Source organism: Pogoniulus pusillus, chromosome 13 (genome assembly GCF_015220805.1).
Source record: "Pogoniulus pusillus isolate bPogPus1 chromosome 13, bPogPus1.pri, whole genome shotgun sequence".
Taxonomy (NCBI): domain Eukaryota; kingdom Metazoa; phylum Chordata; class Aves; order Piciformes; family Lybiidae; genus Pogoniulus; species Pogoniulus pusillus.
This window is the reverse complement of record NC_087276.1, coordinates 11,382,162-11,398,718: the sequence shown is the minus strand read 5'-3', so window position 1 is coordinate 11,398,718 and position 16,557 is coordinate 11,382,162. Positions and strand designations below refer to the sequence as shown.

General features: G+C 38.1%; 1 protein-coding gene across 4 annotated transcripts in view; it reads right to left on the bottom strand.

Moving 5' to 3' along the window:
* The window catches only part of MRTFB (myocardin related transcription factor B), a 75,677-nt gene extending 59,150 nt beyond the window's left edge, over positions 1-16,527 (bottom strand). The window contains exons 1-2 of one of the 4 annotated variants that reach the window (XM_064152972.1): positions 16,393-16,527; positions 13,138-13,182 (exon numbers count right to left, since the gene is read on the bottom strand). Coding sequence is in view for 3 of the 4 variants with exons in the window: in XM_064152975.1 (XP_064009045.1) it covers positions 13,138-13,182; positions 15,803-15,933 (176 nt within the window). In the remaining variant the exon portion in view is untranslated. Of the gene's footprint in view, positions 1-13,137; positions 13,183-15,802; positions 16,246-16,392 lie in introns of those variants that run through there. The other 3 variants (XM_064152975.1, XM_064152970.1, XM_064152971.1) reach the window with 3 other exon arrangements.
* Between the last annotated feature and the right edge of the window lie 30 nt (positions 16,528-16,557).

Here is a 16,557-nt window from a genome sequence, read left to right as displayed (position 1 = left end):
TTTACCTTCAGAGTAGACTACCAAAAAAGAATATGCACCACCACTGCTACCAAGGCTTTGGTTCACATGTATCTGACAAGTACATAGAAACAGTGTTCCAGTACTGGCAAAGGAGAACTCCTGTATGGTGTATGAATCTTATGTAAGTGTTCTCACAGATTGTAGGTGGTTGCTATCTTTCTTAACTGCTGAAGACAAACGCTTCTTTTATTTTTAAACATTTTATCTTCAAAAGGCAAAGTATATTTCCTTAGTAAAACCTTACAAGGGGGGGAAATACGTACTTCACTGCTGCTTCAGACACTAGAAGTGCATTTTATTTGCACAAACTCTGAAATCTGGATGACATCTGGGTAGTAAATCAGCTTTTAGTTTAGAAATCTGCTAGAAAAAACAGTTTAAGAATGATAGTACATTCAGACTCTGGCCAAATCAAATAGCTAACTTCAATATGGCTCACTCAAGGAAAAGTTCTTCTGTGTATTTTTTTTTCTTCTTTTCTCATAATGTTCTCTTACTGACATAGCATTTAGAACCAGTAAAGATGAATTTATGAGTACAAAATGACATAGAAAGTACTTGCTATTAATAATCATCCAGATTATCGGTAAACTAACTGAATCTGTTAATCTAATTATTTTTTGACACTCATAATGTCAGTGATAGGAAAAAAGCCTCAAATTTAGTTTGCCTCTGTTGCAAGAGAAATGCTTATTCCATTGAGATTTAGGCCTCTCATTTTATGTGTTTCACAGTGTATTAAAAGATCGAAACACACTTTTTCTGAAAAACAGTCTGGGAAATATCCAACCCTTGTAGTATGCCACTGCACAGACTATAATGCTGTTCCTCACCCCAAAGCAACACTATCAACACTAATGACAACCTGGTTTTGCTTGAAACTTCTGGAGTTACACTTCTTACACAGCCTGTCTCATTGGATACAGTATGTCTACTTCAACATTAAACCGACATCCAATTATTATATTGCAAGAGAAATTGCAATGCTACAGTTAAAATACAGCATTTAAGTAACAAAGATAAACATAATGGTAAAATACACAGTAACAAGGCTGTTTTTACAACAAGGCTATTTTTACAAAGGTAAAAAAAAGGGCAGAAAAAGATGAGAAATATCAACACCTGACTAACTATGAGTAATCATCTTGGATTATGTATTATCAAAACCTCACTGTCACTGTTCAGTTCTTTGAAAAACAGCTTGCAGAAGTATATGACAGAACTGAGGACTTGTTATGCTTCTCACCACACCACAATGGCAATTATATACTTCTTGAGGGAGTCATGAGTGGTCTGATAAATATTGTAGATAAATTTCCTCTTTCATTAAAAAAAAAATTGAGATTAAAGTTTTGTTACTGTTGCAGCTAAATTAACAACACTGAGCAGACAGACCTTCAAAAAGTCATTTAATTCTTTTGCATATTTTGATGACACTGCTACATTGAGAGCCTTTACTAATTCTTAGAAGGAAATCTCCATGTCTTTGAATAGAATAAAGTGCAAAAAGAAATACACTACACTAGTAAATGCAGACCATAAACTAGGTAATGTATAAAAAATACAGCATCAGTAATGGGAGATGTGGCCTGCTAAGTGCAAATTAGCTATCAAGCAGTGTGGGCCTGAGATGAACAAAGGTAACCTCCCAGAGCTCCCCTAGGGAGTGAGGAAGTGAAAGCTTGCCCCATCACAGTGCAGGGCCATACAGATGATTCACCTTTTTTTTTTTTTTCATTAGATGAATGGACAGTGGGGTAGACTGAGAAGTAGCTAAAGGAGGATGCTCAGAGGGCTATGGTCAGTAGCATAGAGTCTATTTGGAGGTTTGTAACAAGTGGTGTTCTCCAGGGGTCAGTACTGGGTCCGGTCCTGTTCAACATATTCTTCAACAACCTAGATGAAGGGCTGGAGTCTTTGCTCAGCAAGTTTGGAAGGAGTATCTGACATATCAGAAAACTCTGCTGCCATCCAGTGTGGCCTCATGAGTTGGGCAGAAGGTATCCTTAAGAAAATTCAACAAGGGCAAGTTTGGGGTCCTAAACCTTTGGAGGTTAGGGGCTGCCAAGAAGCTCTATGGAAACAGGCCTGGGAGTCCTGGTGGACAATAAATTCACCACAAGCCAGCAATGTGTCCTTCTGGCCAAGAAGGCCAATGACATTCTGAGGTCCATTAAGAAGAGTGTGACCAGCAGGTTGAACGATGTTCTTCTCCCCCTCTACTCTGCCCTGGTGATGCCTCGTCTGGAGTATTGTGTCCAGTTCTGGGCTCCCTGGTTCTAGAAGGATAGGGAAGTGCTTGAAAAGGTACAGGAAAGGATGATGAAAACTATTAGGGGACTAGAACAACTCTCTTACGAGGAAAGGCTGAGTGATTTAGGGCCTTTGAGCCTGAAGAAGAGTTAGAGGGCCATGGGGGAGTGTCTTATCTTCTAGGTGGGTTGTCAGGAGGAGGGGATAAGTCTTTTTTTCAGTGGTGCCCAGTGACACAAGAGGTAGAACCAACCCATAACATTCTGTGATTCTCTGATTATTGATGGGCAACACAAATAATGCTTCTAGTTGCTAGGAACTGATTTGAATTCCAATTTAAAAAAATCAGGAGTTCTTAGTATCAGTTTTAATATGAAGCACTTAGGAGCAAGGTTAAAAACACTTGCAAGATTAACACAGATTTACCTGCCATGAAATAAGCTCAGTTTCTTTGGTCTGCATCAGAACTTTGTGGAAGGCATTGGTAAAATAACACATGTTCCAAAATGACTTTTTGTGGCCAGCAAACATAAGCAGTGTAGCCAGCAGAATCTATTTATGTAACTGAAGTTACAACATGCAAGAAATCAAAACATTTTGATTGCATTTGATAGCTCAAGTCTGGAAAAAGGGTCAAATATTTACATGAACACATCATACAATTGCTAAACATTTTGGTGTCATGGTCTAGAATTCAGCATTTATTTAAAAAGAAACAAAGATTAAACATACAGAGGTTATTAGAAGAGGTGCTCTGACAGTTCAGAAAATAACTGATCAATAAATTGGATCATATTCTTTAACAGTTTCTCTGTCTCCACTCCTTTGATTGCCAAAATGCTGATCTTAAAAAAAAAAAAAAAAAAATCTGATAGAGCATCTAAGTCCTGTGTCAGGAGCAGTGTGGCCAGTAGGACAAGGGAGGTTCTTCTTCCCCTGTACTCAGCACTGGTCAGGCCACACTTTGAGTACTGTGTCCAGTTCTGGGCTCCTCAATTCAAGAGAGATGTTGAGATCCTGGAATGTGTCTGCTGGAGCTGGGGTTGTTTAGCCTGGAGGAGGCTCAGGGGTGATCTCATTGCTGTCTACCACTACCTGAAGGGAGGCTGTAGCCAGGTGGGGAGTCGGTCTCTTCTCCCCGGCAACTAGCAGCAGAACAAGGAGACACAGCCTCAAGTTGTGCTAGGGGAGGTCTAGGCTAGATGTTAGGAGGAAGTTCTTGCCAGAGAGAGTGATTTGCCATTGGAATGGGCTGCCCAGGGAGATAGTGCAGTTGCTGTCCCTGGAGGTGTTTAAAAAAAAATACTGGCTGAGGCACTTAGTGCCACGGTCTAGTTGACTGGATAGGGCTGGGTGATAGGTTGGCCTGGATGATCTTGGAGGTCTCTTCAAACTTGGTTGATTTTATGATTGTATGATTTCAGAAAAGGTTAAATTACCCTACAATTTCATTTGTTTGCTGAGCTGCTTCAAGATGTTCCCACTTATGACTAAGCGGCAGGTGCTATTCTGTTTATTTTGCTGCTTGTAAACTAAGCCCTTGAACTGAACAAAGTAAGGAAAGCACTAAGATTCAAGTCAGAGGAAGGAACTGCACCGCTGTTTCCCGTTGAACATGCTACTTTGTACCTTTGTTAAGCATGACTAAACATTACACAATCATTTCCAGAAAATGAAATTTCTTGAAAAAGACAGACTTAACTGTTTTATCTTTCTACACATTGTTACAGATTAGCAACATTTTATTAATGTATTATTTCACGTAACACAGAATGATATTTGACCTCTTAAATAAATACAATCAACAGGATGGGATTTAACTTATTATTCACATTCATCAATAAACTAAATATAAATTAGATCTAGATTCAAAATAATGTAGCATTGTTGAGGATTACTGGCAACTTCAATTTGGGCACCCTACAAATATCAAAATTATTATTATCTCACCTGCAACTCAGTAGGCACATGCAGATGATACTCAGTCCTTAGGAAAACATTAAAAAATCTCTTTTTCACAAACCATCTCCTGCATGATGCCTTGCACCAATACAGCTACTTTATGATACTAACAATACAAACAATAACATGAATTAGCTCCCCTGGAAAGTCATTAACTTGTTGCTCTTCTGAAACTAAAACTTGTAGAATTGAACCCACTAATGGACAAACCCCCAAAACAACTTTAGAGTGCATTTAAGTAAAAAAAATTAAAATTAATCTTTCTGCTATTCCTGCTATTTACCATGCATTCTTTACTTCATTTACATAATTGCTTAGAGTTATTCTAATATATTCTCTTTTCTGTTCTCTTATTTACAATCATGTAGCCACCCTGTAAAAAGCATGGCAGACCATTACAATCCATATTTAACTGTTTTAAATGCCTGCCTTTACTTTGCAAGTTATTAGAAGTGTGTAATCTTCTTCATGTTAACTAGAAAGAAATACAAGACCTAGTACCAAACTATTAACATGTCTGGTTTACAAGTTCATGGGACCATCTCATCTTTTCAGCAATTCAGTTTACATTGGATGATGAGATACATTTTGAATGACAACAGAAGCATGATTAAGGGCCAATTAAAGGTGGTGATAAAGATTATTTTTTCATATAAAAAAAAATGCTGTCCTGTTAGGCAAAACCATTAGGTGAGCTACAAGGGTAAGATTTAGATCTCTCAAAGATAGCCTGTATTCATCATATGCATGATGGCTCATCTTTCTCAAGTAAACTGAGGCAGTGATAAAATTTTGGCAGTTCCACTTCAAGCTATTGCCAATTCTTCTACATGTAAGTTAGAGTCAGAATGAGATCAAAATAATTGTCATTTCTTATATCCAAAGGTGCTGCAATTACTGGGCAAATATGTATATTTACTTGGCTTTAAAGCATTCTTTTCCATTACAAACTTTCAAAGGAAAAAAGAGTACATTTCTTTCATCACTTATATATCAGCTATCAGATGCATGGCTTCAGGAGGACAGACTCTTTTCTTCTCAGTCTTCAGCTGATACTTTCTCAAAGTTACACTTACTGACAGAGCAGGGTTAAAGAAAAGTCATTACACCTTACCCGGAAACAGACAGAAGTGTGTCACATTACATTTGGTTACAGTGAACCAATGCTCAACTGCTCATAATCCACATTGTATTATGTGACCTAATTTTTTTAGACAACAGTGACAAAGATTCAGAATGGAAATGCAATTACATCAGTTGTAACAGCCTTTTACCTTTCAGTGTCTTCCCGATAACTAAGGTGTTTGGGTTTTTTTTAATAGATACAGTAAGGATGCATACTTAAAGAATTCTGAATTCCAACATTTAGGCACAAACTGAGGTAGAAAACCCAAACCACAAAACCCCAACCCCCAAGTTCCTGACCACTGGAAATTAAGCAAAGGATTTACCACGAATATAATATTACAATTAAAAAATATTGTTAAGGATGAAGTAACAACCTTGACTAAACAAAAGCCAAACTTTTACTTCTCAAACCAAGAGCATTTCTTCTAACAAGGCTAATACTGTCTGTGAACAGGGTAGAAGCACAGGAAGGAATATCACTTATTGTTTCTTTACAAATAAAAAGCCAAGACTACAAGTGATCAAGATCACTTGTAATCAATGCCCATATTCTTAATAACACTTGTAATCAACACCCATATTCTAAATAACTAGAAAAAGCATTTTATTAGTACAGTGCCTGAAAACTTTAATGTTCTAAACAGTTTAATGCTATAAGCCACAGTCCATGCCCTCAGTGCTCTAAGAACCAATTTCTCACGATCTCCGAAACTACAACAGACTTGAATTCCATTTTCCATACTGAAATTAGCTTAAGACTAACAGGGCAGAAACTCTGGGTCAGGAGAGTTTATACCCAAAGCCACTTTCAAAGAAGTCTTATCTGTTAAACTATTGTGTGTTCTAATATTTAATTCCCTGCAAAGCTGCTTGTTTAAAAGCAAATAAATATAGATGGTAACCATATAATTGTTTACAGCAGATTTCTACACAAATTGCTACTCAACAGCTGTCACTTATCTAAATTCTGTATGTCTTAGGATAATATAACTTGAAGTGAAAAATTCATTAAACCTTCTCCTTATTAAAAAAAAAAAAAAAGTCTCATCTCCCTCAGTTATAAATGAGAGAAAAAAGGCCCTCTCTTTATGCAGAAATGTCAGTAACCAAGAACAGACTGATCAGAATCCAAACATTACAGTCTTCAGAAATACTTAAAATCTCAAGCACCACTCGACAGAGTTAACAAACAGAATAAAAAGATACTTCTGAATTAAGAGACACCGATACTGGAGTTTGCTCTGCAGCACTGCCATATTACAAAACTTAAACAGCTCTTACTACAGGTTAACATAGAACACCTGTCACCACTAGAGTGCTGCTTCAAATGGTCATAAGAATTAAGCTATACTTATTGACTCTTTAGGACCAATGGTATAGTGACTCTATATAAGACATTTCTGTTAGAACCACTAAGTCCACTTGCAATTGAGCTGGCTGATGAAATCACCAGACTCTGGGATGATTCCTGGTTTTGATGATTCTGACCATGCTAGTGGGTCAGCTGTTGGTATGGATGCTCCTTATCCACAGAGAGTTCAATCAGCTTAACAAGTTTGAATGGAGTTACCTTTCCTAATTTGGCTAGCCTGAACTGAAATGGTTAGGAAAACAAACACGGGCAGCCAAAAATCTCTGGTAGGGGTGGAATTAGAGGCTCCACCAAAAGACAATGTGTATCATCTTAACTGTGTTTCAGTAAATTGTGTGAGTGAACAGTTCTCTCTTCTCAGCTGTAAATATACTTCAAAAAATCCTTAAAGTATGGGCTGAAGCATTTTTAATTGTATTTTCCTAATACCCTTCTTTGTAATGCCACTGGAAAAGCTCTTCCTGAATGTTATTGTTTATGAACAGAGTACAATCAATTTACAAATTCATAAGCCTAAAATTTCTGAAGACATAATTTCTCTCCTACATATTAAGTTCAATTTTATTTGTATATTAGATATCTTGGGCTTTGAGTGGCATAACAGAAAATATTTCTCCTTTAGTACTCTTTCTGACATACAAGACATTTCTATCATTTAATGTCTTTCAGCTGTCATTTATTAGGGTATGATTCAAAACACTCTGGAGAGATACATTTACTAAAACACAGTGTTATTTAATCACTCATAAATTGGCAAAAAAAGGCTGAAAAATCTAATCAATGCCACTCTTTCCTCAGATCCATTTTTTTTTTAATAGCATGTTAAGGGTTAACCCTCCTGGGGCTTAGGTTCAGAGGAGGTTCAGAGGAACTTCCCGATTCTCTTTTTCTTTGACCTGCCTGCCTGTCAGCAGCACCCTCGTTCCTGCTGCTCCAGGTTTTGCCACGTGGCCACCCTACCACATGGTGGGACAACCCCTTCCTAAATCTACCTCCATCTATTGCCATCAATCTGGTTGTATATATATTTTGTTTCCCTTCCCTATACCTTTCTGTAACTACCTTTACCTTAAAAACTTTAACAATAAGTAAAAGGTATTTTTCTTTTAACTTCCAAATTGAAGCAAAACTATTCTTTGAGTGTTTTACCCCTTTTTCCTCTCTACATCTAATTCCTTTCTTTCCAAAAGGAGGAGAGGGGAAGGCATCTTATTATTGTATTGTTCTGTTAAGTATTTTGGGCTCCAGGAAGCTAAATCAGAACAATACATAGCATTAAACATATTTTCATTAAAAAACTGTACCACAAACTTTTATAAGAAACACTGCTGGAAAAATACTGATAAATAAATGAAAACAAGATAATAAATAATACCTCATCAGATATGATTACTATAGCCCGCGTTTCTCTTTTTCTTTTGGCTTATTTTCACTATTTTCTGACATTAAATCATAGTTCAATTTTTCCCCAGATCACTTCAGTGCCTGTTTTTCTTCTCAGTTTCACTTAGTGAATTCTCTCTTTTTTTTTTAATCCTACATGTATCACTAAATCACTTCTCACCTCAGCTTCCAATTTACTCATCAAATATACTCTTTATACAAGGCTTGGCTTGGGCTTTCAAAAGCCTACCTTCTTGACATCTTCAAGAATCCACAAGAGAGTGCCACAAAATTCTGTTTTCTGGATTACCTTCTGGCCTGGCCCCATTACTGTCCCAAATATTTGAGAAACAGACATTTAGAAGTGTGACTATGTTCACAGGCCTCCTGTCACCTATCGGTCTGGTTTAGTTTTCAGAAAAATCAAGTCCAGTGTTTCTTCCATCCTCCATGCAATACTTCTCATCCGTCTGCATATTGCCCACCTTTGCTTCTGCTCAGAACTTCCTCAGGGCAGAGGAAGATGAACTACTGGCTGAAGTAGGCTGTTACCATCTGCATTTCACTCTTTGCCAGAGACACTACCTTTTTGTTTTTCTAGTTCTGCATGATGAGTTTTAAGAATCAGGCATATTTTAGAGGGCTTGGTAAAAGAGCTGTCTAATTGGCAGAACAGAGGAAGGGTGGAACATTTGGCAGAGGAAGGAGGGAGTCATTAACCACTCAACTTGTATCTACCAAGCCAGAACAGTTTGCCTCACCATTCTGATATGGTTCCAGAAGAAATCACCAATTACACTTTATGTTATTCATAGAAGCAAAGGAAGTTGGTTGAAACTGTCTACAGATGTAGACTGAATTATTTAAAGCTTAATTGACATTGGAAGATTTATAATTCCTGTAACTATAAAGATGGTTTACATTTTGCAGAAATAGCATTTGATCAGTACATGAAGTGAAAATATTTGAGTGCTGCTGTATTATTTGTCATCAGTGTAAAGAAACATTACCATAAATAACCCATACAAATGCAGAAATAATAAAGACTGTATAATAGAGCAGTAAGTTCTAGAAACACTGTGAGCACTACCCTCAAGCAGGATATTAAAATCCTTCTGCTGTACAGAATCTCCAAGTGAAATTACAGTGTTGAATACATTAAACAGAAAACTGAGGTTTTCAGCCATTCCTGTAACTTTACACACGATTGTGTGACGATGTTGTGGTTATGCTCAATATTTACCTAAAACATATACTAAAACTACAGAAATGCTGGAAATTTTTAAAGAAACAACAGCAAGTCCCACACAGTGCCCTGTCAACTCATCAACTTTGCTTTTGGAACAATTCCTAATGTTCAGTCATCGCACTTCCACCACTTCCTAATGGAATAGAAGTTCTGAATTTCTTACCTGAAAAAAACTTAACAGTTGCAAAAATACATTAACCAGTATGAGCTCATTTACTTTTCTGAGTACAAGCATTAAATTCCACTGTTTTACTAAAGAAAAACCAAAACCCTAGTTGGTAGGAGTGAAAACTTAAAAATGAGATCTGAAAAGCAACCACAGCATCAGTGTCAGTTGTGCATTCAATTGCATAGCAAATGATGCTGCACAGAGATACTAAAGGAATGACAGTCCAAATTTATGTTTTCAGAATTTTCTTACTAGAACCCTCCAGAAACTTACTTCTTTCTGTTGGATGCACAGCGAGCACAACTAAAACTATGAGAGAAAAAATGTATGAACAAGCATACTGCCATCCAAAAAGAATTATTTTATTGACCTGAACAGGAAATCTAACACATAACAGTGTTAACATAATCTAACAATAAACAGTGTCAAGAGCTGATTCAGAAAGGTTTTAAAAAATATTTCCTAATTCACATATTGTACAAGTCTTTAACAAAAACATTATAAATATACCAAGTGTGGTTATAGAGAGAATATTGAAAATCATTAGCAAAACATTAAGACAATTCTTTTTTTACCTGTCTTGAGTTGTATTTTCCATGGAAAGATACTAATTTTAAAAAGAAAACTCTTAAAAACAACCCAACAAGTAACATGATACCATAATGAAAAAGAAAACTCTAAAATAGTTAAGAAAAGTTTATTAGTACATTCAAAAATGCCTTAAAATAATACACAAATTATACAATTCAGAGTTCATAATGAACATAAAGGTTGCATTAATTTCTGTATAGCAATCTCAGCATATTCAACAAACTCATCTTCAAACTACACACATTCCAGGACCCTCATCTGCCTGATGACTACCATAGAAAGATTATAAAAGCACAGACATACTCCTTTGCTTTCCCATTTCCAAAGTCATTTATATAAAGAAAGATGGTTAATTGACACCACACACAAACACTGGTAACACAGGCACTGTGAGCAATGTTCTGCACTACAAAACACCATTCAGAATGACATCATGTTTTCTCAGATAACACCTAAGTACAAACACTTGCTTTACTAAGCCCATAGTTCAGTTTGCACTGAACACCCATCACTGTCAAAGAGGGTACCTGGACACAAACACTGAAGCATAAGAAGGAATACATCCACAAAGACATTCATAGAGATTTCCTTTCTGGTCCCAGCTATTACTTTCCTAAAATGTTAGCAATGTGTGTTTCTAATTCTTGAAAAGCTTTAAGGCTGTAAGCACAAGTTCACCTCGGTACAACCATAAGCACTTGCTTAAACCTTTGTTGAATTACAACTTCACCATTTTTTACTAAGCAAAGAAAATGAAGGATTGTGTCAGCAATGGAACTAGACAGCCTGTCAACATCTGGGATTCTATGTCTCTCCTACCTTTTTTTGTATGGGAAATACTGAGAAACTTGCCACTTCATGATACCTGTAATACCATTGATGTCTGAACCCAACAGGGTATTAACTGGATTTTACTGGAAGAAACTTACAACTTGAATTCTATTTTAATGAGTTTCTCTAGTGAATTTTTATGAGCTAGCTCTTTTAAGCTTATAATAAAGAATGACTGGCAAATGTTAATGTCTAGAATTTTAAATCGAGTTTTCAGCAACTGTTCCTTAGTCCAGCAGACTTCTAACATCAGAAACAAAATGTGGAAATAAAACTACATTGGCCCATCCATTTCAGGAATATAAATTAGGACTAATTGTCTCACAAATCCAGTTTGAGAAGGGTAGAAAAACAGTGGGTTTTTTGGGTTTGTCTTCACTTTTTATATTTTGTTCATCTGCATTTCACTAGTCAGTGTGAAGATCAAAAATTATCTTAACTATGAATTCTCCCTCACTTTGTTGCTGTTGGCATCATGCCCAGGTTTAAGCCAGTTTTCAAGCATTTAATTAATGACTTAAGCCAAGTACTCAACATATGAAAACTTAAAATACTGTCTACGGCCACAGAGATTCAGTTTATTGCACAAGTGCAAAACTGCTGTATTAACATCTGGATTTAATAGTAGCAAACTGAACACTTTCATAAATTCTGTAAAGTGCATTTGCTTTGGAGTTCCAGGATATGAAAGATTTTTGTGGCTGTGACTTCAACAGAGCCAATAACCCCAAAAAGGAGTTTTACAGCAGCTGTCAATTTTTACCACAGAAGAAAAGTTTGAAGAAGTTTTATTCCACAATTAATATTATGCAACTTAGGCTCTCAAACTTCAAGTGATTAAAAATCCTCAAGAAAATGTCAGGAGTACTATTTCACTGTGCTCAACACAACACAGAATAACTTTATTTAAAGAAGCAAACATGAAACACTCAAGGTTGTCAAGTGCAAATAGGCTTTATTTCAGTTATCTTTTATTCAGGCATGCTGCTAAAGCAGCAGATACAGTCACAGTATGAAAAATGAGGACATTAAATGTATTTGTTTGCCAACCTAATCAAACCTGTTCTTCATGTGAATGCAACCCTAAAACACACCTTACCTTCAGGTTAAGGGAAGGTATCTCTTAAATGTTTTCAGTTGCTAATCTTTGCCTAACACTACAGTTATGGGGCTTGTTGGAGTACACTGATGCTCCAGAAACATACCACCCTGTGTGTATATCCAAGAGATTTTGTATTTCTTGCTCTTCTTCTGTTCTCTGGAGTAGTTCTTAACCATGGAAGTTGTGTGCAGTGTCTGTCTCTTTCTGTAGAGGTGGAGTCAACACTTTGTTTCATCTTAGAGGGGCCTCAGTAGAAATTATGAGAGGCTTTAAGACTGATGCACTGTCTTGGTTATTCTGAAAATAAAGCAATCCCCTAACCACACACACTACACACCTGCTCACCACCTTTTTCCCTATACAAAAAATAGGGAGGGGGCAGGATCACAATTTTCACCATTTTGGTACCAGCTGAACATGAGAGGCACACAGTTCCAAAACAGAAAATGGCTCTGCTGATGATAAGTCCCCCAGTTTACTAAGCTACTCAAGTCCCTTCCTAATAACTACTAAAACAGAATTCTGCCAGCAGCCATTAAATAATACTGGTTACTCCCTTTGAGTTTCCTCTCCATCTAAGACTGATTTCTTTAATCAAAATGCATTGGGTCTGGTGGTACTTTAGAAGTGCTGTGAAGTGTTCTGACACTATGGTGGCACCAGCCTAAGTTAGTGCAGGGTAAACATTAAAAATAAACAAAATGTTATAGAAGCCAAAGCTTTAGCTACCAATAACAAAACTATTCAGAAAAAGTCTAACATAATTTGTGAAGGTCTGCAAGCAGACAGTCCTTTAAAAAAGAGAAAACAGTATTTACTCAACAAGAATATTTAAGTCAAAAATATAACTAATTAAAAAAACACTCATATCAAACACCAGAGCTCTTAGCTTATGTAACACAGGTACTACATATCCCCAAATTCCTGTTTGTATGTGAATGTATTTTTTAGAAAACCTTCTGTTTTAACAGGCCTATTAACCTAGCATAATTTAAATTGACACACTGCTCAGTAAAATATAGCAACTTTATACCCCCAGTATTTAGAAAGTTTTAATTAAGTTATATAGCACTTACTTGGTATCTCTAGATTCCTTCTGTAGTGTCTGCTTCAGCACATTTCTGGTCAATTGGAAAGTAAAGATAGAGAAAAAAAGTCATAAGGATCCTTTGTTTTAAAAGTTACATATTCTATTGCACCTAAGAAATTAAAAACTTAAGAATTCAAGTGGCTCTTTCTCCGTTTTTGCAATTTTGCTATGTTATGTTATTAAAAATCGTTCAACTAATTTCAATGTGCTCATTTTGTAACACCTCTGATATTACTACTCAAATTCTAACATATTAATTATCATCCCAGTTACCTCTGGCAGGAATTGTGCTGAAGGTGCATCACCCACACCTTTTAATTCAGATACAGTATAGAAGACCAGTTCTAGCTCCTTCAAGTCCATTTTGCATAACTCCTTAGAGCTGGAATGTCTTTACACTTAGAATTTTACATGCCAATTATTTCTACGCATTATAACTTTACTTAATAACAGAAACGCTTTTTAGTTCTCTAGATTCCAATGCAAAGCAATCTTTATAAAGAAAAATAAAAGGAAGCTGTTTGCAAACACATCTTAACTTTTTGCTATGAAAACTCAAAAGTATCTGTTCCGTCATCATTTTGTTTATTAGCATACATTAGAATAGGTGTGCACTTACATGCATATACAGACACATATGACCATGTCAGTGGAAATCTACTGTATGCCGAAGTGATGAAAGTTACCCAAAAATCACAACTTATCTTTAAAGCTGACATTTAATAAATGTTTCATACAACATTAGTGAAGTTTTCCAATTTTGCACCCATACGTATTGGCCTAAAAGGTCCCATACATTGTCCAGCCATACAGTGTTGCTTTGGTTCTGAGCAATGTATGCTAACAGACAGGGCTTTTCTTCTTTTACAGGTTTGTTTGCCCAAAAGCTGAAGCTATGGTTTCTATGCCTATCAGTGGAAAAGGATAAAATATAAACATGTTTAAAAAAAAGAAAAGAAAATACACACGAGGAAGAGGTTACAAGGCGGAACACCAAAAAAGCCTGAAACCAGAAATGGCCGACAAGAAAAGGTATTCTCTCTTCCCACCAGTAATTATATAATCAGTAATCTAAATGCTGCTTAAGAAAATCCCCTAAACACAAACCAAAACAAAGTATATTCCCTATCCAATATAATAATAATAATAATCCATAATTTAATCAATTATCTAACTTGACTTCTAGGCTAGCAAGCAAAGGTTCTGATTTATTGAACATTTTATGTGTGTAAACACTAAATTTGTCTGAATATCCCTGTATTAACCTCCACCTTTAAATTTTCTTACAACTCATTCAACAGAATCCCACAAATTAAAAATGGCAACTATTAAGGCAATTTTCATGTTACTGTAAGACTACTCCTAAAATTTCTCTTGTATAATTCCATTTTTCACATTTCTCTAAATACAACCAAGCTGTGAAAATTGTTCTGCACTTCCAAAAAGATACTAAATATTTTTAGCTTCCAGATGTTTTTATTTTCTTAATAACTGGTGTGATTATGAGACAATGCTCTGTCAGATTTTAAGTGCAAGTTATACCATTAAATCATAATTTACTGTAACTAATTATACAGGGAAGAAAATTTGAGGAAAGAACTAAGTAAAATGTCAAACATCAAAAAAAAATCTTATGAAATACCAGCTGTGCCTCTGTTGAGAACTTTAAAACATCAGCAAATTCAAAACCTGGGCATTTTTCCATCTTAATGGGAAAGTAAAGTGAGGAAGAAGTGTAACCACCTTCCCATAAACAAGAACTTTAGAACATGCTGTACTCACTGTACAGTGTAAGCTGTTGTGCTTTTTTTTACTTAAAATGTGAATTATGTTAGTCTAAATCAATAGACAGAAAATTTATGTGATTTCATGGTGCTGTTCATGAAATATACATGAGAAGATAATTTTATTATATTTACCTCATAATTCAACAAATTATTCGCTTTATTGTAAATTTTGTAGTTTGTATTTCAGATAGTACAGTGAAGTCCTAGTACAGTCTCTCTGGACTACACTGAGTTAGCATAGCAGCACTTATCAGCACTGCAGTTAGAAACCCAACAAAAAAACACATGAAGCGATAAAGGCAAACGTACTTGCCCGCACAACAGAAAGGCACTGCAGCACAGATCTTTACCTGCTCCCTCCATTCCCAAGCATGTCACACTCACAAGCGTTAACTGATTTATGCTCATCTAGGACGCAGACCTGTGCATACAACTGCTGCAGAAACTCTTGTTATTTTCTGTACAAAGACGATTAACCGAATGCCATCTACAATCCATACGTTTCATAAATCACAAACCAGACCCTTCAACAGTGCCTGGTTCAAGGGCACCTGGTCTTTTAACAGGTCTGTGAATCTACGCTCTAATTGCATGACTTTGCTCATCGAGGTCAGAGGTCTCAACTTCACTGCTTTAAACGAGCAGAAGCTCTCGTTCTCATGCTAGTGTTTTTTAAGGCGAGGCCCTGCAGTTATGCCTTTCTACCCACAGGCCCCGCACCTCAGCCAAGACTTGTGTACCTTACTGAAAAACATACAGTAACAAAAACATTTTAAAATTCGTGACCGCAGTGCTGCAGCAGGAAAACCTATCAGCATAAGCACGGCAGAAGTCCAGCTGGGCAGTGCTCCCGGCAAGACGCACCGATACATCCCGGCGCACGGTGCGAGAGTTGCCGGCACCAGCACCCCGCGCCGGGCGGACTCCACCTGCGCGACTCTGCGGCGTGAGGAGTCCCCACCACAGGGCTGAGGGGCCGCAGCCACTGCCTCCATCGCGTCCCCAGGAGGCAGCCCTGCAGTGATCCTGCTCTCCTCCGGCAAGGGAATGAGGGGGAGGCCGCCACTCCCGGCCCCCACCAGGGGCGGGCGGCTAGCCGCCCCTCCTGGCGCTGGGCCCGGGCGGCGAGGCGCACTCCTACACGCTGCAGCCTCCTTAAGATGGCTCGGGCCGGTGCGAGAGGGCAGCCGCCCGCGGGCCGGGCAGCAGCCCACCTAGTAGCCAAGCGGAACAGCTGCCGGCGGCTGCCGTTCACCGCCCTGCGTCCTTTCCTCGGCAGCGGCCCGACCGATCGACCCCGCGCGCACAGCACCCCAGCCATTCCCACTGCCGCCCCCCGGCCGGTCACCTGGCGTGTTCCCCCGTGGACCCCCGCACGGGATCCCGGCCGAGCAGCGGCACCAGCCACCCCCGGCTCGCTGCCCCGCTCCCCCCCGGCTCCGCCACCCGCTCACCCCCGCTCGCCGCCGCCGCGGACATGTCCTCTCGCGAGCTCTGCAGCCGGGACCGCCCTCGGGCGCGCGCCCCGGCGGTTGGCCCGCGGGCGGGGGAGGGGAGGCCGCGCGCTAGTACTCTGCCGCCGCCTCACGCACGTGGGAGGCGCGGGGGCGGGAAGGGGG